The 21,535-nt window shown below is 50.6% G+C and overlaps 2 protein-coding genes and 2 long non-coding RNA genes across 6 annotated transcripts; all 4 read left to right on the top strand.

The window, feature by feature from the left end:
* On the top strand, positions 1 to 3,103 carry LOC140000768 (uncharacterized). Its single transcript, XR_011805965.1, has 4 exons — positions 1 to 33; positions 1,437 to 1,505; positions 2,074 to 2,172; positions 3,066 to 3,103. It is a non-coding gene; the product is annotated as an uncharacterized lncRNA (long non-coding RNA).
* Positions 3,104 to 8,624: 5,521 nt separating this feature from the next.
* Positions 8,625 to 10,838, top strand: LOC140000820 (uncharacterized). Its single transcript, XM_072031650.1, has 3 exons — positions 8,625 to 8,637; positions 9,390 to 9,590; positions 9,690 to 10,838. The coding sequence occupies exons 1-3, from the start codon at positions 8,625 to 8,627 to the stop codon at positions 10,811 to 10,813; spliced, it is 1,338 nt and encodes a 445-aa protein (XP_071887751.1). The 3' UTR covers positions 10,814 to 10,838.
* A 3,677-nt stretch (positions 10,839 to 14,515) lies between these two features.
* On the top strand, positions 14,516 to 17,884 carry LOC113842220 (uncharacterized). 3 transcript variants are annotated; one of them, XR_011805917.1, is made up of 4 exons: positions 14,516 to 14,589; positions 15,162 to 15,260; positions 16,154 to 16,240; positions 17,025 to 17,884. It is a non-coding gene; the product is annotated as an uncharacterized lncRNA (long non-coding RNA). The 3 variants fall into 3 exon arrangements; XR_011805916.1 differs by lacking the exon at positions 17,025 to 17,884 and adding an exon at positions 16,505 to 16,998; XR_011805915.1 differs by lacking the exon at positions 17,025 to 17,884 and having other exon boundaries at positions 16,154 to 16,997.
* Positions 17,885 to 18,819: 935 nt separating this feature from the next.
* On the top strand, positions 18,820 to 20,427 carry LOC140000696 (uncharacterized). The gene is made up of 2 exons (XM_072031347.1): positions 18,820 to 18,936; positions 19,003 to 20,427. The coding sequence occupies exons 1-2, from the start codon at positions 18,861 to 18,863 to the stop codon at positions 20,091 to 20,093; spliced, it is 1,167 nt and encodes a 388-aa protein (XP_071887448.1). The 5' UTR covers positions 18,820 to 18,860; the 3' UTR covers positions 20,094 to 20,427.
* The last annotated feature ends 1,108 nt before the right edge of the window (positions 20,428 to 21,535 follow it).

Here is a 21,535-nt window from a genome sequence, read left to right as displayed (position 1 = left end):
CTCGGGGTTAGGCTGGGCATCAGTCAGCGAGTGGTGAGCAATTGCATTGTGCATCACTTGTTTGTACATATTATTATTACTTTCCTATTATCACCATTGTATTATTATTATTGTTATTGTTATTGTTATTTTCCTGTCTTACTAAACTGTCTTTATCTCAACTCACGGGCTTCACTTTCCATTTCTCTCCCCTGTCCCAGAGAGGGAGGGGAGAGGGTGAGCGAACGGCTGCGTGGTGTTTAACTACCGGCCGGGTTAAACCACGACAGAAAACATGATTGAAATTCTTCCTCCGTGGAAAGGAACCCGTGATGGAGCAAAACACAAGTTTTCACACAAGCATATTGGACGTGCTTATGGTTTTTCTCATTTCTACGTCTCAGAGAGTTGCTTGTTCGGCTACCGATTTGGCCTCTTTGAAAGCGTTTGTCCTGACCGTCTCTCCATTGTTTGCCAATGCCTCCGGCTGGCCACTGGCTGCTGCTGTTTGTCTAGGTAAAGAACAGCTTGTTCAACCCACATGGTCCTGTGGTTGGAAGTAGGATCACAGTGCTTGCACACCTTGTTTCTTTCCCTGGAATGTTCCACATCTCTTCATTTGGGAATACTTAAGTCAACCAAGTACGTGCTACAGCTCCTGCAAGACGAAAATACTTGTGGAGTGATCTTATGGTTCTGGTAGCTCTTGCGAGGTATTTGCCTTCCAGCACTGTCCTCAGTCAAGGAGACGCTACTTGTTTTACCTTGTCTCCTGATCTGTAGTGATGTATTAAAAGCAAAATGGGTAATGGGGCTCCTTGGACCCACATGCAGATCATGTGGATTTGATGCCTTACTTTCCCAGTAAAGCTGCACTGTGAAATCTGAAATCTGCCCCCCATCTGTTTCTAATGATATCACTAAGCATGTTTGTGAGGATGGAACAGGAGGTGTGGTGAGAGCATCTGCAGGAGTAGCGTGCTCCCGATGGATGGACCGCATGGTGCAGACCCATATTGGAGCAGTTCCTGAAGAGCTGCTGCCTGTGGGCAGCCCCCGCAGGCTCAGTTTGGGAAGTACGGCATCCCCTGCAAGGGACCCCGTGGGGAGCAGGGACAGAGAGGGAGGTGTAGGGAGCAGCAGGGACAAAGCATTATGGACTGCCCTGTTCCTTTGCATTGCTCAGAGGGAGGAGGTTTTTAGTTCTCACTGCTCGAGTTTATTACCATTTGTCAATACATTACATTGATCTTCATTACGCCGAGTCTGTTTTCCTTCTAACGGTATGTGGTGAGTGATCTCCCTGCCCTTATCTCAACTCTCAAACATTTTTTGCATGTGGCTGTTCTTCCTTTTTGGCTGAAGAGAGATGTCACTATCACCTAAGTAATTTAATAATCCTGTTTGACCTAACTATTCCAGGTTCATTCTACACCCTCTTTATTTTTTTTCCACAGAGAGGAAAATATACTATTCCAAAGTGGCTCTCTCCTAGCAGTACGCTGCTGCTTAGCCAAATGCTACAGGTAAAGGTGCTGCTTCTACTCAGATAGGTCTACAAAATGCTATTTCATTAGGTCGGAATACTACATCTATGAAGTACTTAGAAAATATTTGGTGTTTGAAGATTAACTCTTATACGTCTGAATCCTTGAAGGAAAGGTTAGCCTTGTCTTCTGCAGAAATTTCTCATGCAAGAATGTAATAATAGTTCATGGATATAGAAATTAAAATGTAAATAATTAAATGAAGTCTTGAAGCACCTTGCATTTGGGTGTTCTATTCATGCAGCACAATTAAGAAGTGTTTATAAATGAGACGTTTTATTAATGAAGCTGAGCATATGAAATATGCCTTCGGGCTACATCTAGGCAGTCTAGTCACTGCAGAATGTTACTGGAACATGTACTGTAACCATAGGTGCTGTAACTGTTATTTACAGCTCAGACATTTAACCTTCCTTTTGCTGGGGTTCTGAAACATTGTTGGTTTCTATTCTATCCGTTCTAAGCACCCAGAAGGTCTGAATAAAAGATAAGTTTTTCTTCTATTCTCACAGATTTGTGTAACAACTTGATTCTTCCTGCCCACTAGGTGGACCCAAAGAAGCGGATTACAGTTAAGCATCTGTTAAGTCACCCGTGGCTCATGGAAGGTTATTGAGATGCTGTCCACTGGCAAAGTAAATATCCAGTAAGTACACTTGCCAAGAAGGTTCCTTGGCATTTCATGTAATCTTATTTGCTGTCACAACGGTACCGGTTCTTTGCCATTTCTTTTGAGGAGGCATTTCAAGGTACGTTGTCATTGTATTCTGTCGTTGATGCTTAATTAGCAAAACAGCTAGCTTCTCATCAAAATGTGCAGAACTTCTGTATGTGAGCAACCAGTTGATTCTCCAGGCTCCTTGGTCAATACTTTTGTTTAGGGGGTAAAAAACAAGTATTATTATTTTTCTTGGACATGCTTATGGTTTATCTTAATTCTAGTTCTCACTGAGAATTGCTCGTTTGGCCAACAAGCTGACCTCTTTGAAAGCATGTTTGTCCTCTCTGTACTTCAACTCTTTTGATGTGTGTGAGTTGAGGATAGTGTGGGGGCTTGGGGGAAATTCCAGCTGTCACCAAGTGCTGATGAGCAGCTGATGCTCATTTGCAGCCAATGCCTCCTGCTGGCCACTGGCTGCTGCTGTTTGTCGAGGTAAAGAGCAGCTTGTTGCACGTGCGCTGTCAGTTTTAAGCAGCTCTGGCAAAGACGTGCATGCCTGATGGAGCTTTGCATATTTAAGAAGAGATAAAAGTGTAGCTTCCACTCAAGTGAAAAATCTTATCTGCAGACAGCCTTTCCTACGTGAGTTCAGAACCTCTCACCAGGGAGGGCCGAGACGCTGAAGTTGCTGAAGTTGTGTGACTTTCTCCGTTTACTCACGGCAACATTTAGCCATGATGCTAACTAAAATACAAAATCTGAAATGTTGGATAATGAGGGACTCCGCCTGCTGCATATCACAGCAGTGTCATGGTCAGATGTGTCTCGATGAGACAACCTGAAAGCTTCATGCTTGAATGTAGTCCATGTTCTTGCAGCAGGGACACCTTGACGAGGACTGCGTGACAGAGCTTTCCGTGTTTCACAACCAGAGCAGGGAGAGAATATTGGAATTAACGTCAGAGGTAAGAACTACATGTTGTTAATTTGTTGTAATTAAGCATGCTAATACAGTAAGTAACCTGAGCGTATTGGCAGCCTCATGGTGCCTTATTCTCAGGCGTGAGTTTTGCTGTGCTTTTCCAACCTAGGGAATCCCCACAGAATTTCAGATCTGTCAGTACAGCTCTGAAGCTCAATTTTGCCTTTTCTTTTTCCTCCTTTCATTGTGTTTCCTAACCTTTATTGATATTTTCTACCATGCTAATATCCTTATGAATTTCTGAAAGGCAAAATAGACTCAACCTAAAGATGTCTGGATGAACAACCGATTTCTTGCACTGGCTGAACTCCGTGCTTTGAAATGTTCTGATACCGGAGAGAAAACTTCCAGTGCATCGCTCAGCCAGGCTATAAAATAAGCGTGGGGGACTTGCTTTTCACAAACTTTGGAAGAAGTGAATCAGTTCCTGTCCCATTGGAATATATATGACAAAAGCTGAGCTGACTACCTGTAGAGGAATTGTACCAATTTGTTAGTGGTGATATTCTAACCTGGTAGAAGAGACTTACAACATGAGGTGGACTCCGGCCTTAATGTGAATCTGAAAATTGTCCTTTGAAATTTATTTTTTTTATTCTACTGTATAGAATGAAGACTTGGGATAAAATCTTTCACATAACTGCAGCAGAAACAGGCTTTTAAAATATGTGTTCTATTTAAAATGGATAAATTTTGGAGTAAATATTGTTGGTTGTTTTTTTTGTTTGTTTGTTTTGTGTTTGTTTGTTTGTTTGTTTGTTTTTTCAGTTACAGGAAATACAGGAAATAACCTGAATAATCTACTTACAGGAGGAAACAGCTTGTCCAATTAAGTTTTGGCATTTACACCGTCCTTTACTAGGGGACTTCTATTGCCTTATAACTTATTCAGGCTACTGGTATTATGCTGCAAACCTGGCAAGCATTTTTCTTGCAGTCCTCATAGCAGTTGTGTTGCTGAAAATCACACCAAACGTTGATTAAAAAAATTTTTCTTGTTGTACTCCCAATCAACTTGCTAGCAGGCAGCCTAGGAAGAGGAAAGAACTTCTCCAGTATGGCCAGTTACAAATATTAAGGACATGGTGGCTTACAGTAGACTACAGAAAGTTGAATGCAGCTACTAAACCATTGACTGCCACAGCACCCAGTCTGTCTGACATACCTAATCTGCTTAATACAGCAGGATTTAAATGATGGCTGTCGTTGGTGTTAGAGACATCTTTTGGTCACATTACCACGGCAGGAACAAGACAAATTTGCTTTTACTTTGGAAGTAATACAGCATTTTTTGCTCATTTACCCCAGAGGGTTAAGCACAGACTTGCACCAACACATGCTGAATTGGCTAAGACATTAGAAGAAGTAAGGTTACCTGCTGGAATCACATCAATTCAATATGTAGATATTGAGTGGGGACGGTGATGAGCAGCAAGTACAAGAAGGAATGGGCTTCCTCATAGACAGACATATGCCAGCAGTACTCATATCTGTTAGCCACTCTCACAACTGTTTGCAATTGCTGGCAGTTGTACTGATTATTGTGCTAAGAAGCTACCCATGAATGGCCAGGGGTATATTCTGAACATAGAGTCCCTACTAATATCAAGAAAATTCTCAATTTCACCTTTCCAACCAAATGGCACAAGCATAACACTAGTAGTTACTTGTGGAGTAACTCCCTACAGGGCCTCAAGGACAGGTACCAGGGTGAGACACCCGAAACGGGGGTGGACCCCCTGCCCTGTCGCCGTCGGGCAGAGGGAGGGGATCTGGGAGTTGAGGAGGAATGGAGACAGGTCCCTGCGCGACATGGCAGGCGATGCCCTCCCCTTCCGGCCCCACCTTCCCAGGTGCCCTTACACAACAGGTTTGAGGCCCTGGAGCTTGAGAGACCAGCAACTGAGGAAGAGGTAGAAAGTGTTCCCAGGAGGATGCCTAGGGCGAGGAGGTCGACTCCACGCCTCAGGACTGCCTCCATCAAGAAAGAAAGAAGGGTGATTGTTGTGGGAGACTCTATCCTTAGGGGAACAGAGGGCCCTATTTGTCGGCCTGACCCTACCCGTAGGGAAGTCTGCTGCCTCCCTGGGGCCAGGGTCAGGGACATTGCCAGAAGCTCCCCAACCTGGTACGCCCCTCTGATTATTATCCTCTCCTGATAGTCCAGGCGGGCAGTGACGACATTGAAGACAGAAGCCTGAAGGCAATCAAAAGAGACTTTAGGGGGCTGGGACGGTTAGTGGACGGAGCGGGAGTGCAGGTGTTGTTTTCATCCATCCCTACGGTGGCAGGGAGGGGTACAGAGAGGACACAGACCGCCCACCTGTTAAACACGTGGCTCCGGGGCTGGTGCCAACGCAGAGATCTTGGGTTTTTCGACCATGGGGCAGTCTATTCAGCACCTGGTCTGATGGCCGTAGATGGGTCCCTATCCTTTAGGGGAAAAAGGATCCTTGGCCAGGAGCTGGTGGGGCTCATTGATAGGGCTTTAAACTAGGTAAGAAGGGGGATGGGGGTGAAGCAAGGATTGTTGGAGCTGTACCAGGGGGAACCATAGCAAGGCCGGGGAATAAGGTAATGGCCCAGCTGAAGTGCATCTACACCAATGCACGCAGCATGGGTAACAAACAGGAGGAGCTGGAAGCCAACGTGCAGCAGGCAGGCTACGACTTGGTTGCCATCACGGAGACGTGGTGGGACCAGTCTCATGACTGGAGTGCTGCAATGCCTGGCTATAAGCTCTTCAGAAGGGACAGGCAGCACAGAAGGGGTGGTGGTGTGGCTCTCTATATTAGAGAGTCTTTTGAGGTTGTAGAACTCGAGGCTAGGAATGACAAGAGCGAGTCCCTTTGGGTTAGGATCGGCAGGGACAACAAAGCTAGTGTCCTGGTTGGGGTCTGCTATAGACCGCCGACCCAGGATGAGGAGACGGATGAGGAGTTCTACAGGCAGCTGGCAGAAGTTGCGAAATCTTCAGCGCTTGTACTCGTGGGGGACTTCAACTTCCCTGACATATCCTGGAAGCACAACACAGCCCAGAGAAAGCAGTCTAGGAGGTTTCTGGAGAAAGTGGAAGATCGCTTCCTGACGCAGCTGGTTAGTGAACCTACCAGGGGTGGTGCCCCGCTAGACCTTCTCTTCACAAACAGAGAAGGACTGGTGGAGGATGTGATTGTCGGGAGCTGTCTTGGGCAGAGTAACCACGAAATGGTGGAGTTCTCCATTCTTGGCGAGGCCAGGAAGGGAACCAGTAAAACCACTGTATTGGACTTTCGGAGGGCTGACTTTGGGCTGCTCAGGACACTAGTTGGTGGAATCCCTTGGGAGGCGGTTCTGAAGGGCAGAGGGGTCCAGGAAGGCTGGGCGCTCTTCAAGAGGCAAATCCTAATGGCGCAGGAGCGGTCTGTTCCCATGTGCCCAAAGATGAGCCAGCGGGGAAGAAGACCAGCCTGGCTCAACAGAGAACTGTGGCTTGAGCTTAGGAGGAAAAAGAGGGTTTATAATCTTTGGAAAAGTGGACAGGCCACTAGGGAGGACTATAAGGATGTAACGAGGCAGTGCAGGGACAAAATTAGGAAGGCCAAAGCTCATCTGGAGCTCAATCTGGCTACTGCCGTTAAAGATAACAAAACACGCTTTTATAGATACATCAACACAAAAAGGAGGACTAAGGAGAATCTCCATCCTTTACTGGATGCGGGGGGAAACTTAGTTACAAGAGATGAGGAAAAGGCGGAGGTGCTCAATGCCTTCTTTGCCTCAGTCTTTAGCGGCAATACCGGTTGTTCTCTGGATACCCAGTACCCTGAGCTGGTGGAAGGGGATGGGGAGCAGGATGTGGCCCTCACCATCCACAAAGAACTGGTTGGTGACCTGCTACGGCACTTGGATGTGCACAAGTCGATGGGGCCGGATGGGATCCACCCAAGGGTACTGAGAGAACTGGCAGAGGAGCTGGCCAAGCCCCTATCCATCATTTATCAGCAGTCCTGGCTATCGGGGGAGGTCCCAGCTGACTGGTGGCTAGCGAATGTGACGCCCATCTACAAGAAGGGCCGGAGGGCTGACCCGGGGAACTACAGGCCTGTCAGTTTGACCTCAGTACCAGGGAAGCTCATGGAGCAGATCCTCTTGGGAGTCATCATGCGGCACTTGAAGGGCAAGCAGGCGATCAGGCCCAGTCAGCATGGGTTTATGAAAGGCAGATCGTGCTTGATGAACCTGATCTCCTTCTATGACAAAGTGACGCGCTGGGTGGACGAGGGAAAGGCTGTGGATGTGGTCTACCTTGACTTCAGCAAGGCTTTTGACACCGTCTCCCACAGCATTCTCCTCAAGAAACTGGCTGCTCTTGGCTTGGACCGGCACACGCTTCGTTGGGTTAGAAACTGGCTGCATAGCCGGGCCCAAAGAGTTGTGGTAAATGGAGTCAAGTCCAGTTGGAGGCCAGTCACTAGTGGCGTCATCCAGGGCTCGGTGCTGGGGCCGGTCCTCTTTAACATCTTCATCAATGATCTGGACGAGGGCATTGAGTGCACCCTCAGATTTCAGATGACACCAAGCTATGCACATGTGTCGATCTGCTCAAGGGTAGGAAGGCTCTGCAGGAGGATCTGGATAGGCTGCACCGATGGGCTGAGGTCAACTGTATGAAGTTCAACAAGGCCAAGTGCCGGGTCCTGCACCTGGGGCGCAATAACCCCAAGCAGAGCTACAGGCTGGGAGATGAGTGGTTGGAGAGCTGCCAGGCAGAGAAGGACCTGGGAGTGATGGTGGACAGTCGGCTGAATATGAGCCAGCAGTGTGCTCAGGTGGCCAAGAAGGCCAACGGCATCCTGGCTTGTATCAGAAACAGTGTGACCAGCAGGGCTAGGGAGGTGATCGTCCCCCTGTACTCGGCTCTGGTGAGGCCGCACCTCGAGTACTGTGTTCAGTTTTGGGCCCCTCGCTACAAGAAGGACATGGAGGTGCTTGAGCGGGTCCAAAGAAGGGCGACGAAGCTGGTGAGGGGCCTGGAGAACAAGTCCTACGAGGAGCGGCTGAAGGAGCTGGGCTTGTTCAGCCTGGAGAAGAGGAGGCTCAGGGGCGACCTTATCACTCTCTACAGATACCTTAAAGGAGGCTGTAGTGAGGTGGGGGTTGGCCTGTTCTCCCACGTGCCTGGTGACAGGACGAGGGGGAATGGGCTAAAGTTGCACCAGGGGAGTTTTAGGTTAGATGTTAGGAAGAGCTTCTTTACTGAAAGGGTTGTGAGGCACTGGAACGGGCTGCCCAGGGGGGTGGTGGAGTCACCATCCCTGGAAGTCTTTAAAAGACGTTTAGATGTAGAGCTTAGGGATATGGTTTAGTGGGGACTGTTAGCGTTAGGTTAGAGGTTGGACTCGATGATCTTGAGGTCTCTTCCAACCTAGAAATTCTGTGATTCTGTGATTTTTTAGTACTACAGAAAGTACAAATGAGAATTTTGAGTACAATGAGACCTGGACAGGCTGGAGAGCTGGGCAGGAAGAAACCAAATGAGGTTGTTAGAAATGGCTCAGGATGCAAATTAGGATTAAATAAAAAAATAGGATTTATTAAAAGAATAGAGGTAAGCAAACAGCGCTGGGTGCACCGGGAGTCTCCGCTCCACCAGGACGCACACCAGTTACATCAAGCAGCTGATTTTTATGCTCCTAGACTAATACATATTCATTCCTACTTCTAAAAAATAGGTTATTATAATTAGTATTAATTAATTAATTAATTATATTATTAATTATAATAACCTATTAAAAATAGGTTATTAATAATTATAATTGTGTCCTGTGGGTCCTGAGCGAGTGGGCAGACATTGCCCATCACCAGGTTGGGTGAGGCCAGTGAGTTGCATCCCTGGCCATGGCAGGGGGAGTGGAACTAGGTGGTCTTTAAGGCCCCTTCCAACCTGAGCCACTCGACATTTCTATGACTGTAGGATTCTGGGATTCGACGAAGAAGCCCAAGACACTGTCTGTGGCAGGGTCACGACTCTTTATTTTGATGACAACCAGATGTGCCCTGCTAAAGGCGCGGGGGCCTCTTGCAGGGCTGGGGAGAGTCCGGGTTGCTGTCGGCCCTCCTCTTCGGGGGGCGCCGGGGCCCCCCAGGTGAGCTGTCCCTGCCCTGGCCAGGAGGAGAGGGCCCGTGGCTGCAGCCCGGCACTGCAGCGTGTTCTGCTTCCTCCTCTTCAGGCTCTGAGAAGAGCTCCTCCTGCTCCTCAGGGATGGGTGCAGCGGGCGGCTGGCCAGGACCCGCAGGCAGGGCGGCACTGGAGGCGCTGGGCAGCTCCTCGATGTCAGAATCCTCCGCGCTGCTGGAGGAGAGCAGGCTGGTGACAGGAGTGTCCCGGGGGGAGGCAGCAGGGCTGGGGGTGGCCTCCAGGCTGTCTTCTGGCTCCCAGGTGTCTTGGGAGCCCTCGAGCTCTGGCTCCCAGGTGTCTTGGGAGCCCTCGTGCTCTGGCTCCCCGGTGTCTTCGGAGCCCTCGTGCTCTGGCTCCCAGGTGTCTTGGGAGCCCTCGAGCTCTGGCTCCCCGGTGTCTTGGGAGCCCTCGAGGTCCACGTCAGGGCCGTTGTCCATGTAGAGCTGGCTGGCAGGACGCGGTTCCAGGAAGCCCAGCTCCTCGAGGTACTCCTCGCTGCATATCTCCCCCATGATGGAGATGAGCCGCTGCACAATGCTCACCGTGTGGCCCTGCAGCAAGGGCCGCAGCTCCCGCACCAAGGCGTGCTCATCCAGCCCACAGCGGCACAGCCAAGCGACGACGGTGGCCTCCAGCATGTCCTGGTCCCACCAGGCAGCATCGAAGAGCTCCCTGGCTTGCTGGCGCACCCAGGAGCGCAGCGGCCCCAGGACTTCGAGGTGTTCCCTGAAGAGGGCTGCCCATTCCTCGGGCGGGAGGCCTCTGACGGCAGGCTGGGGCATGGGCTCTGCAGCCCCCTGCTCGTCCTGGGGGCTGTCGTCTTGCGCCTCTGCATCGGGGGCCACCTGCACCTCCAGGAAGTCGTCTTCCGCCCAGATGGAGTAGCGGATGGAGGTGATGCGCTGCCTGCAGAGGGGGCAGGTGCTGCTTCTCTGGACCCAGCGCATGACGCACCCGAAGCAGAACTGGTGCAGGCAGGGGAGGATGTAGCTGGGCTCCTTGGGGGCCCCCTGGCACACAGGGCAGGTGATGTCCTGGGCCTCACCGCCCATGGTGTCGGCTCGCTGCAGCGGGCTGGGGAGAGCTGCAGATGGGGAGCTGCTTCCCCTGGCTGGCACCGCTGCCACAGCTGCTGTGCGCTGCAAGAAGGAGAGAGGCCAGGGTCAGTGGCTGAGCCAGGGCAGGCAGCGGCAGTGCCCCGGCCCCTCAGCAGGACAAAACCCCAAGCCCAGCCCCGGGGCACGTGTCGCCTCACAGCTCACCTGCACTGCTGCGAGCACTCCTTGCACAGCCCCGGCTGCCTGAGCCAGGCAGGGCCGGGGAAACGCAGGCACTGGCTGCGGGGACGGGCACCGAGAGCAGCTGCCAACGGCCCCACAGCACAGCTCCAACAAATCTCCCAAGAGATCCTTGCTCGGCACTCCAAGCCTCGCACAAACGCTCAGCCAGAGTCCAGGCACGAGCCAGGCTGGGCCAGGCTCTGACGGCGCCCCAAGATAAGCAGCGAGGGCCGTGAGGTCACAGCCCATTGCTGGGTGACCTCACAGCCCACCGCTGGCTGACCTGAGAGCCCAGCGCTCTGGGTGACCCCCAAAAACCAAAGCATGTGTCTGAAAGCACTTGCCAGACATTTGGTGAACCCCAGCAGCTTGGCTGCCATGACCACTTCCCTGGGAGGCCTGTTTCAGTGGCCAAGCCCCGTGGTGGTGTCCAATCTTTTCCTCACCTGCAGCCAGAGCCTCCAGTGGCCCATCTCCTTGCCATTCCCTCGAGTTTTGTCAGTGGCCCCAGAGAGCAGAGCTCAGCGCCGGCCCCTCTGCTGCCCTCGTGAGGAAGCTGCCGGCCGCCATGAGGCCTCCCCTCAGTCTCATGCAGGCTGAACAAACACGCGCACCTCATGTGCTCCTCATCCGTCTTACTCTCCAGATCCTCCACCACTTCGAAGCCCTCCTTTGGACACTCTCCCATAACCTGATGTCCTTGTGTTAGTGTGCTGCCCAAAAGTGCACCCAGGACTTGAGGTGATGCTGCAAGAGCGCAGAGCAGAGCACAGCAATCCCTGCCCCTGAGCGGCTGGCGATGCCGTGCTGGAGGCACCCCAGGATGCTGTTGCCCCTCCTGGCTGCCAGGGCCCGTGCTTGAATCACATTCAACTTGCCATCGACCAAAACCCCCAGATCCCTGTCTGCAGGGCTGTGCTGTCCATACAGCCAGGGTTGCCCCTTGCCAGGCGTGGAATCCCTCACTCGCTCTTGCTAAACCTCATATTGCTGGGGATTGCCCAGCTCTCTGCTTTGTCGAGATCTCTCTGCAAAGCCTTCCTCCCCTCGATGGAGTCAGCCACTCCTTCCTGTTTAGCATCATGCATAAATGGACTCCATCTGCCCTCAAGTCCTACATGCGAGTCAGTCGGGACAACACCGAAGAGAACAGGCCCTAAAATGGAGGCCTGCGGAAGCCCCTATGACTGGCCGCCACCCTGATGCGACCCCATTTACAATAACCCTTGGAGCGCGACCCGTCAGCCCCTTGTTCACCCATCGCATTATGCATTGCTCTAGCTGTGTGCTGCCCAATTGGTCCAGAAGGAGACAGTGAGAAGCTGTCTTGAAGCTGTGCTGAAATCCAAAGAGGTGCCATCAGCTGGCTTCCCCTGGGCAACCAGATGGTTGGCCACTTCATCAAAGGAAATCAATGGGGGTGGGCGGTGATGGGGAGGGGACATCGATAGGGCAGCTGACCTAAACCAACCAAAGGGACATTCCATAGCACCTGATGCCACACTCAGCAATAAACAGGGGGTTGCCGTGGGGAAGGGGGCTGTTCCTCCTGAACAACCACTGCAGGTTCTGATGCCCTGCTTCCCAGGACATGGCTGAACATCGCTCGTTGATGGGAAGTAGAGAATATTTCTTTTTCCTTCTCTCTGCGCTTCCCCGCGGCCTTGTTGTTTCTTTTGTTTCTTTTTCTCCCCATTCCCCTGCCCTTTCATTAAACCATTCTCATCTCCAGCCTCTTTGTGCTATATTTTCTCCCCCAATTTAATAGCCACTCTTCTGTGTTCGCAATAAGTGAAATAATTTTAATTCCTACCTCGCTTTTTTAATCATTTTAAAACAGCATCAGCAAGGTCTGTGAGACACCAGAACACCCTTATATAACACCCAAAGAATTGCCATCTCCCTTTGGTGATTTGTACCCCCATGCCTGCTGTTTGTCGTCATCGCACCATGCCCTGCTGAGATAGCTTGGCTTTGTCTTGCTGCCCTCCTTGTAGTTCTGAGAAGGCTGCCCTGAGGTTCCTCTGCAGTCTGACCAAACATCTTTGCCTCAGCCCCTCCTCACTGAGCAAGGGCCCCAACCCCTGAGCACTGTGAAATTGCCTACAATCCATTTCTAAAGATCTCACTAATGGGTTCTTGAAGATGTGGTGGTTTTACTCAGGTGGGCAGCCAAGCTCCACCACAACCGCTCTCTCCCTCCCCCTCTCCTCAGAAGGAAGGGGGAGAAAATACAACACAGAGAACTCGAGGTTTGAGATGAGAAAGGTTTAATTAAAGGGAAAGGGAATGGGAAGGAAAAACAGATACAAAAGAAACAATCAGTCCGCGCGGAAGCACAGAGAGAGAGAGAAATTATTCTCTACTTCCCATCGGCGAGCGGTGTTCGGCCACGTCCTGGGAAGCAGGGCCTCAAACGCGTAGTGGTTGTTCAGGAGGAACAGCCCTCTCCCCCACGAGAGCCCCCCCTTTTATTGCTGAGTGTGCCATCAGGTGTTATGGAATATCCCTTTGGTTGGGTTAGGTCAGCTGCCCCGGCAATGTCCCCTCCCCATCACTTGCCCACCCCCAGCCTGCTGGCTCTTGGGGGCATGGAAGGAGTCCTGATGCTGTGCCAGCACTACGCAGCAATAGACACAACACTGGAGTGATACCAGTGCTGTTCCAGCTACGAGTGCAGAGCACAGCACCGTGCGGGCTGCTGCAGGGAAAAGGTGACTCCAGCTCAGACAGACCCAACACAGAAGACATAATTGAAATTCTTCCTCCGTGGAAAGGAACCCGTGATGGAGCAAAACACAAGTTTTCACACAAGCATATTGGACGTGCTTATGGTTTTTCTCATTTCTGTATCTCAGAGAATTGCTTGTTCGGCTACCGATTTGGCCTCTTTGAAAGCGTTTGTCCTGACCGTCTCTCCATTGTTTGCCAATGCCTCCGGCTGGCCACTGGCTGCTGCTGTTTGTCTAGGTAAAGAACAGCTTGTTCAACCCACGTGGTCCTGTGGTTGGAAGGAGGATCACAGTGCTTGCACACCTTGTTTCTTTCCCTGGAATGTTCCACATCTCTTCATTTGGGAATACTTAAGTCAACCAAGTATGTGCTACAGCTCCTGCAAGAAGAAAATACTTGTGGAGTGATCTTATGGTTCTGGTAGCTCTTGCGAGGTATTTGCCTTCCAGCACTGTCCTCAGTCAAGGAGAGGCTACTTGTTTTACCTTGTCTCCTGATCTGTAGGGATGTATTAAAAGCAAAATGGGTAATGGGGCTCCTTGGACCCACATGCAGATCATGTGGATTTGATGCCTTACTTTCCCAGTAAAGCTGCACTGTGACATCTGAAATCTGCCCCCCATCTGTTTCTAATGATATCACTAAGCATGTTTGTGAGGATGGAACAGGAGGTGTGGTGAGAGCATCTGCAGGAGTAGCGTGCTCCCGATGGATGGACCGCATGGTGCAGACCCATATTGGAGCAGTTCCTGAAGAGCTGCTGCCTGTGGGCAGCCCCCGCAGGCTCAGTTTGGGAAGTACGGCATCCCCTGCAAGGGACCCCGTGGGGAGCAGGGACAGAGAGGGAGGTGTAGGGAGCAGCAGGGACAAAGCATTATGGACTGCCCTGTTCCCTTGCATTGCTCAGAGGGAGGAGGTTTTTAGTTCTCACTGCTCGAGTTTATTACCATTTGTCAATACATTACATTGATCTTCATTACGCCGAGTCTGTTTTCCTTCTAACGGTATGTGGTGAGTGATCTCCCTGTCCTTATCTCAACTCTCAAACATTTTTTGCATGTGGCTGTTCTTCCTTTTTGGCTGAAGAGAGATGTCACTATCACCTAAGTAATTTAATAATCCTGTTTGACCTAACTATTCCAGGTTCATTCTACACCCTCTTTATTTTTTTTCCACAGAGAGGAAAATATACTATTCCAAAGTGGCTCTCTCCTAGCAGTACGCTGCTGCTTAGCCAAATGCTACAGGTAAAGGTGCTGCTCCTACTCAGATAGGTCTACAAAATGCTATTTCATTAGGTCGGAATACTACATCTATGAAGTACTTAGAAAATATTTGGTGTTTGAAGATTAACTCTTATACGTCTGAATCCTTGAAGGAAAGCTTAGCCTTGTCTTCTGCAGAAATTTCTCATGCAAGAATGTAATAATAGTTCATGGATATAGAAATTAAAATGGAAATAATTAAATGAAGTCTTGAAGCACCTTGCATTTGGGTGTTCTATTGATGCAGCACAATTAAGAAGTGTTTATAACTGAGACGTTTTATTAATGAAGCTGAGCATATGAAATATGCCTTCGGGCTACATCTAGGCAGTCTAGTCACTGCAGAATGTTACTGGAACATGTACTGTAACCATAGGTGCTGTAACTGTTATTCACAGCTCAGACATTTAACCTTCCTTTTGCTGGGGTTCTGAAACATTGTTGTTGGTTTCTATTCTATCCGTTCTAAGCACCCAGAAGGTCTGAATAAAAGATAAGTTTTTTCTTCTGTTCTCACAGATTTGTGTAACAACTTGATTCTTCCTGCCCACTAGGTGGACCCAAAGAAGCGGATTACAGTTAAGCATCTGTTAAGTCACCCGTGGCTCATGGAAGGTTATTGAGATGCTGTCCACTGGCAAAGTAAATATCCAGTAAGTACACTTGCCAAGAAGGTTCCTTGGCATTTCATGTAATCTTATTTGCTGTCACAACGGTACTGGTTCTTTGCCATTTCTTTTGAGGAGGCATTTCAAGGTACGTTGTCATTGTATTCTGTCGTTGATGCTTAATTAGCAAAACAGCTAGCTTCTCATCAAAATGTGCAGAACTTCTGTATGTGAGCAACCAGTTGATTCTCCAGGCTGCTTGGTCAATACTTTTGTTTAGGGGGTAAAAAACAAGTATTATTATTTTTCTTGGACATGCTTATGGTTTATCTTAATTCTAGTTCTCACTGAGAATTGCTCGTTTGGCCAACAAGCTGACCTCTTTGAAAGCATGTTTGTCCTCTCTGTACTTCAACTCTTTTGATGTGTGTGAGTTGAGGATAGTGTGGGGGCTTGGGGGAAATTCCAGCTGTCACCAAGTGCTGATGAGCAGCTGATGCTCATTTGCAGCCAATGCCTCCTGCTGGCCACTGGGTGCTGCTGTTTGTCTAGGTAAAGAACAGCTTGTTGCACGTGCGCTGTCAGTTTTAAGCAGCTCTGGCAAAGACGTGCATGCCTGATGGAGCTTTGCATATTTAAGAAGAGATAAAAGTGTAGCTTCCACTCAAGGGAAAAATCTTATCTGCAGACAGCCTTTCCTACGTGAGTTCAGAACCTCTCACCAGGGAGGGTCGAGACGCTCAAGTTGCTGAAGTTGTGTGACTTTCTCCGTTTACTCACGGCAACATTTAGCCATGATGCTAACTAAAATACAAAATCTGAAATGTTGGATAATGAGGGACTCCGCCTGCTGCATATCACAGCAGTGTCATGGTCAGATGTGTCTCGACGAGACAACCTGAAAGCTTCATGCTTGAATGTAGTCCATGTTCTTGCAGCAGGGACACCTTGACGAGGACTGCGTGACAGAGCTTTCCGTGTTTCACAACCAGAGCAGGGAGAGAATATTGGAATTAATATCAGAGGTAAGAACTACATGTTGTTAATTTGTTGTAATTAAGCATGCTAATACAGTAAGTAACCTTAGCGTATTGGCAGCCTCATGGTGCCTTATTCTCAGGCGTGAGTTTTGCTGTGCTTTTCCAACCTAGGGAATCCCCACAGAATTTCAGATCTGTCAGTACAGCTCTGAAGCTCAATTTTGCCTTTTCTTTTTCCTCCTTTCATTGTGTTTCCCAAACTTTATTGATATTTTCTACCATGCTCATATCCTTATGAATTTCTGAAAGGCAAAATAGACTCAACCTAAAGATGTCTGGATGAACAACCGATTTCTTGCACTGGCTGAACTCCGTGCTTTGAAATGTTCTGATACCGGAGAGAAAACTTCCAGTGTATCGCTCAGCCAGGCTATAAAATAAGCGGGGGGGAATTGCTTTTCACAAACTTTGGAAGAAGTGAATCAGTTCCTGTCCCATTGGAATGTAAATGACAAAAGCTGAGCTGACTACCTGTAGAGGAATTGTACCAATGTGTTAGTGGTGATATTCTAACCTGGTAGAAGAGGCTTACAACATGAGGTGGACTCCGGCCTTAATGTGAATCTGAAAATTGTCCTTTGAAATTTATTTTTTTTTATTCTACTGTATAGAATGAAGACTTGGGATAAAATCTTTCACATAACTGTAGCAGAAACAGACTTTTAAAATATGTGTTCTATTTAAAATGGATAAATTTTGGAGTAAATATTCTTGGTTGTTTTTTTTTTGTTTGTTTGTTTTGTGTTTGTTTGTTTGTTTGTTTTTTCAGTTACAAGAAATACAGGAAATAATCTGAATAATCTACTCACAGGAGGAAACAGCTTGTCCAATTAAGTTTTGGCATTTACACCGTCCTTTACTAGGGGACTTCTATTGCCTTATAACTTATTCAGGCTACTGGTATTATGCTGCAAACCTGGCAAGCATTTTTCTTGCAGTCCTCATAGCAGTTGTGTTGCTGAAAATCACACCAAATGTTGATTAAAAAAATTTTTCTTGTTGTACTCCCAATCAACTTGCTAGCAGGCAGCCTAGGAAGAGGAAAGAACTTCTCCAGTATGGCCACTTACAAATATTAAGGACATGGTGGCTTACAGTAGACTACAGAAAGTTGAATGCAGCTACTAAACCATTGACTGCCACAGCACCCAGTCTGTCTGACATACCTAATCTGCTTAATACAGCAGGATTTAAATGATGGCTGTCATTGGTGTTAGAGACATCTTTTGGTCACATTACCACGGCAGGAACAAGACAAATTTGCTTTTACTTTGGAAGTAATACAGCATTTTTTGCTCATTTACCCCAGGGGGTTAAGCACAGACTTGCACCAACACGTGCTGAATTGGCTAAGACATTAGAAGAAGTAAGGTTACCTGCTGGAATCACATCAATTCAGTATGTAGATATTGAGTGGGGACAGTGATGAGCAGCAAGTACAAGAAGGAATGGGCTTCCTCATAGACAGACATATGCCAGCAGTACTCATATCTGTTAGCCACTCTCACAACTATTTGCAATTGCTGGCAGTTGTACTGATTATTGTGCTAAGAAGCTACCCATGAATGGCCAGGGGTATATTCTGAACACAGAGTCCCTACTAATATCAAGAAAATTCTCAATTTCACCTTTCCAACCAAATGGCACAAGCATAACACTAGTACTACAGAAAGTACAAATGAGAATTTTGAGTGCAATGAGACCTGGACAGGCTGGAGAGCTGGGCAGGAAGAAACCAAATGAGGTTGTTCGAAATGGCTCAGTCTTCAAATAGGATTAAATAAAAAAAATAGGATTTATTAAAAGAATAGAGGTAAGCAAACAGCGCTGGGTGCACCGGGAGTCTCCGCTCCACCAGGACGCACACACCAGTTACATCAAGTAGCTGATTTTTATGCTCCTAGACTAATACATATTCATTGCTACTTCTAAAAATAGGTTATTATAATTAGTATTAATTATTAATTAATTAATTACCTTATTAATTATAAAAAACTATTAAAAATAGGTTATTAATAATTATAATTGGGTCCTGTGGGTCCTGAGCGAGTGGGCAGACATTGCCCATCACCAGGTTGGGTGAGGCCAGTGAGTTGCATCCCTGGCCATGGCAGGGGGAGTGGAACTAGGTGGTCTTTAAGGCCCCTTCCAACCTGAGCCACTCGACATTTCTATGACTGTAGGATTCTGGGATTCGACGAAGAAGCCCAAGACACTGTCTGTGGCAGGGTCACGACTCTTTATTTGGATGACAACCAGATGTGCCCTGCTAAAGGCGCGGGGGCCTCTTGCAGGGCTGGGGAGAGTCCGGGTTGCTGTCGGCCCTCCTCTTCGGGGGGCGCCGGGGCCCCCCAGGTGAGCTGTCCCTGCCCTGGCCAGGAGGAGAGGGCCCGTGGCTGCAGCCCGGCACTGCAGCGTGTTCTGCTTCCTCCTCTTCAGGCTCTGAGAAGAGCTCCTCCTGCTCCTCAGGGATGGGTGCAGCGGGCGGCTGGCCAGGACCCGCAGGCAGGGCGGCACTGGAGGCGCTGGGCAGCTCCTCGACGTCAGAATCCTCCGCGCTGCTGGAGGAGAGCAGGCTGGTGACAGGAGTGTCCCGGGGGGAGGCATGAGGGCTGGGGGTGGCCTCCAGGCTGTCTTCTGGCTCCCAGGTGTCTTGGGAGCCCTCGAGCTCTGGCTCCCCGGTGTCTTGGGAGCCCTCGAGCTCTGGCTCCCAGGTGTCTTGGGAGCCCTCGTTGTTTGGCTCCCAGGTGTCTTGGGAGCCCTCGAGGTCCACGTCAGGGCCGTTGTCCATGTAGAGCTGGCTGGCAGGACGCGGTTCCAGGAAGCCCAGCTCCTCGAGGTACTCCTCGCTGCATATCTCCCCCATGATGGAGATGAGCCGCTGCACAATGCTCACCGTGTGGCCCTGCAGCAAGGGCCGCAGCTCCCGCACCAAGGCGTGCTCATCCAGCCCACAGCGGCACAGCCAAGCGACGACGGTGGCCTCCAGCATGTCCTGGTCCCACCAGGCAGCATCGAAGAGCTCCCTGGCTTGCTGGCGCACCCAGGAGCGCAGCGGCCCCAGGACTTCGAGGTGTTCCCTGAAGAGGGCTGCCCATTCCTCGGGCGGGAGGCCTCTGACGGCAGGCTGGGGCATGGGCTCTGCAGCCCCCTGCTCGTCCTGGGGGCTGTCGTCTTGCGCCTCTGCATCGGGGGCCACCTGCACCTCCAGGAAGTCGTCTTCCGCCCAGATGGAGTAGCGGATGGAGGTGATGCGCTGCCTGCAGAGGGGGCAGGTGCTGCTTCTCTGGACCCAGCGCATGACGCACCCGAAGCAGAACTGGTGCAGGCAGGGGAGGATGTAGCTGGGCTCCTTGGGGGCCCCCTGGCACACAGGGCAGGTGATGTCCTGGGCCTCACCGCCCATGGTGTCGGCTCGCTGCAGCGGGCTGGGGAGAGCTGCAGGTGGGGAGCTGCTTCCCCTGGCTGGCACCGCTGCCACAGCTGCTGTGCGCTGCAAGAAGGAGAGAGGCCAGGGTCAGTGGCTGAGCCAGGGCAGGCAGCGGCAGTGCCCCGGCCCCTCAGCAGGACAAAACCCCAAGCCCAGCCCCGGGGCACGTGTCGCCTCACAGCTCACCTGCACTGCTGCGAGCACTCCTTGCACAGCCCCGGCTGCCTGAGCCAGGCAGGGCCGGGGAAACGCAGGCACTGGCTGCGGGGACGGGCACCGAGAGCAGCTGCCAACGGCCCCACAGCACAGCTCCAACAAATCTCCCAAGAGATCCTTGCTCGGCACTCCAAGCCTCGCACAAACGCTCAGCCAGAGTCCAGGCACGAGCCAGGCTGGGCCAGGCTCTGACGGCGCCCCAAGATAAGCAGCGAGGGCCGTGAGGTCACAGCCCATTGCTGGGTGACCTCACAGCCCACCGCTGGGTGACCTGAGAGCCCAGCGCTCTGGGTGACCCCCAAAAACCAAAGCATGTGTCTGAAAGCACTTGCCAGACATTTGGTGAACCCCAGCAGCTTGGCTGCCATGACCACTTCCCTGGGAGGCCTGTTTCAGTGGCCAAGCCCCGTGGTGGTGTCCAATCTTTTCCTCACCTGCAGCCAGAGCCTCCAGTGGCCCATCTCCTTGCCATTCCCTCGAGTTTTGTCAGTGGCCCCAGAGAGCAGAGCTCAGCGCCGGCCCCTCTGCTGCCCTCGTGAGGAAGCTGCCGGCCGCCATGAGACCTCCCCTCAGTCTCATGCAGGCTGAACAAACACGCGCACCTCATGTGCTCCTCATCCATCTTACTCTCCAGATCCTCCACCACTTCGAAGCCCTCCTTTGGACACTCTCCCATAACCTGATGTCCTTCTGTTAGTGTGCTGCCCAAAAGTGCACCCAGGACTTGAGGTGATGCTGCAAGAGCGCAGAGCAGAGCACAGCAATCCCTGCCCCTGAGCGGCTGGCGATGCCGTGCTGGAGGCACCCCAGGATGCTGTTGCCCCTCCTGGCTGCCAGGGCCCGTGCTTGAATCACATTCAACTTGCCATCGACCAAAACCCCCAGATCCCTGTCTGCAGGGCTGTGCTGTCCATACAGCCAGGGTTGCCCCTTGCCAGGCGTGGAATCCCTCACTCGCTCTTGCTAAACCTCATATTGCTGGGGATTGCCCAGCTCTCTGCTTTGTCGAGATCTCTCTGCAAAGCCTTCCTCCCCTCGATGCAGTCAGCCACTCCTTCCTGTTTAGCATCATGCATAAATGGACTCCATCTGCCCTCAAGTCCTACATGCGAGTCAGTCGGGACAACACCGAAGAGAACAGGCCCTAAAATGGAGGCCTGCGGAAGCCCCTATGACTGGCCGCCACCCTGATGCGACCCCATTTACAATAACCCTGGGAGCGCGACCCGTCAGCCCCTTGTTCACCCATCGCATTATGCATTGCTCTAGCTGTGTGCTGCCCAATTGGTCCAGAAGGAGACAGTGAGAAGCTGTCTTGAAGCTGTGCTGAAATCCAAAGAGGTGCCATCAGCTGGCTTCCCCTGGGCAACCAGATGGTTGGCCACTTCATCAAAGGAAATCAATGGGGGTGGGCGGTGATGGGGAGGGGACATCGATAGGGCAGCTGACCTAAACCAACCAAAGGGACATTCCATAGCACCTGATGCCACACTCAGCAATAAACAGGGGGTTGCCGTGGGGAAGGGGGCTGTTCCTCCTGAACAACCACTGCATGTTTTGATGCCCTGCTTCCCAGGACATGGCTGAACATCGCTCGTTGATGGGAAGTAGAGAATATTTCTTTTTCCTTCTCT

Source organism: Anas platyrhynchos, chromosome Z (assembly GCF_047663525.1).
Source record: "Anas platyrhynchos isolate ZD024472 breed Pekin duck chromosome Z, IASCAAS_PekinDuck_T2T, whole genome shotgun sequence".
NCBI classification, from domain to species: Eukaryota; Metazoa; Chordata; class Aves; order Anseriformes; family Anatidae; genus Anas; species Anas platyrhynchos.
Note: the sequence above shows the minus strand (reverse complement) of the source record. Positions and strands in the feature narration are given on the sequence as shown.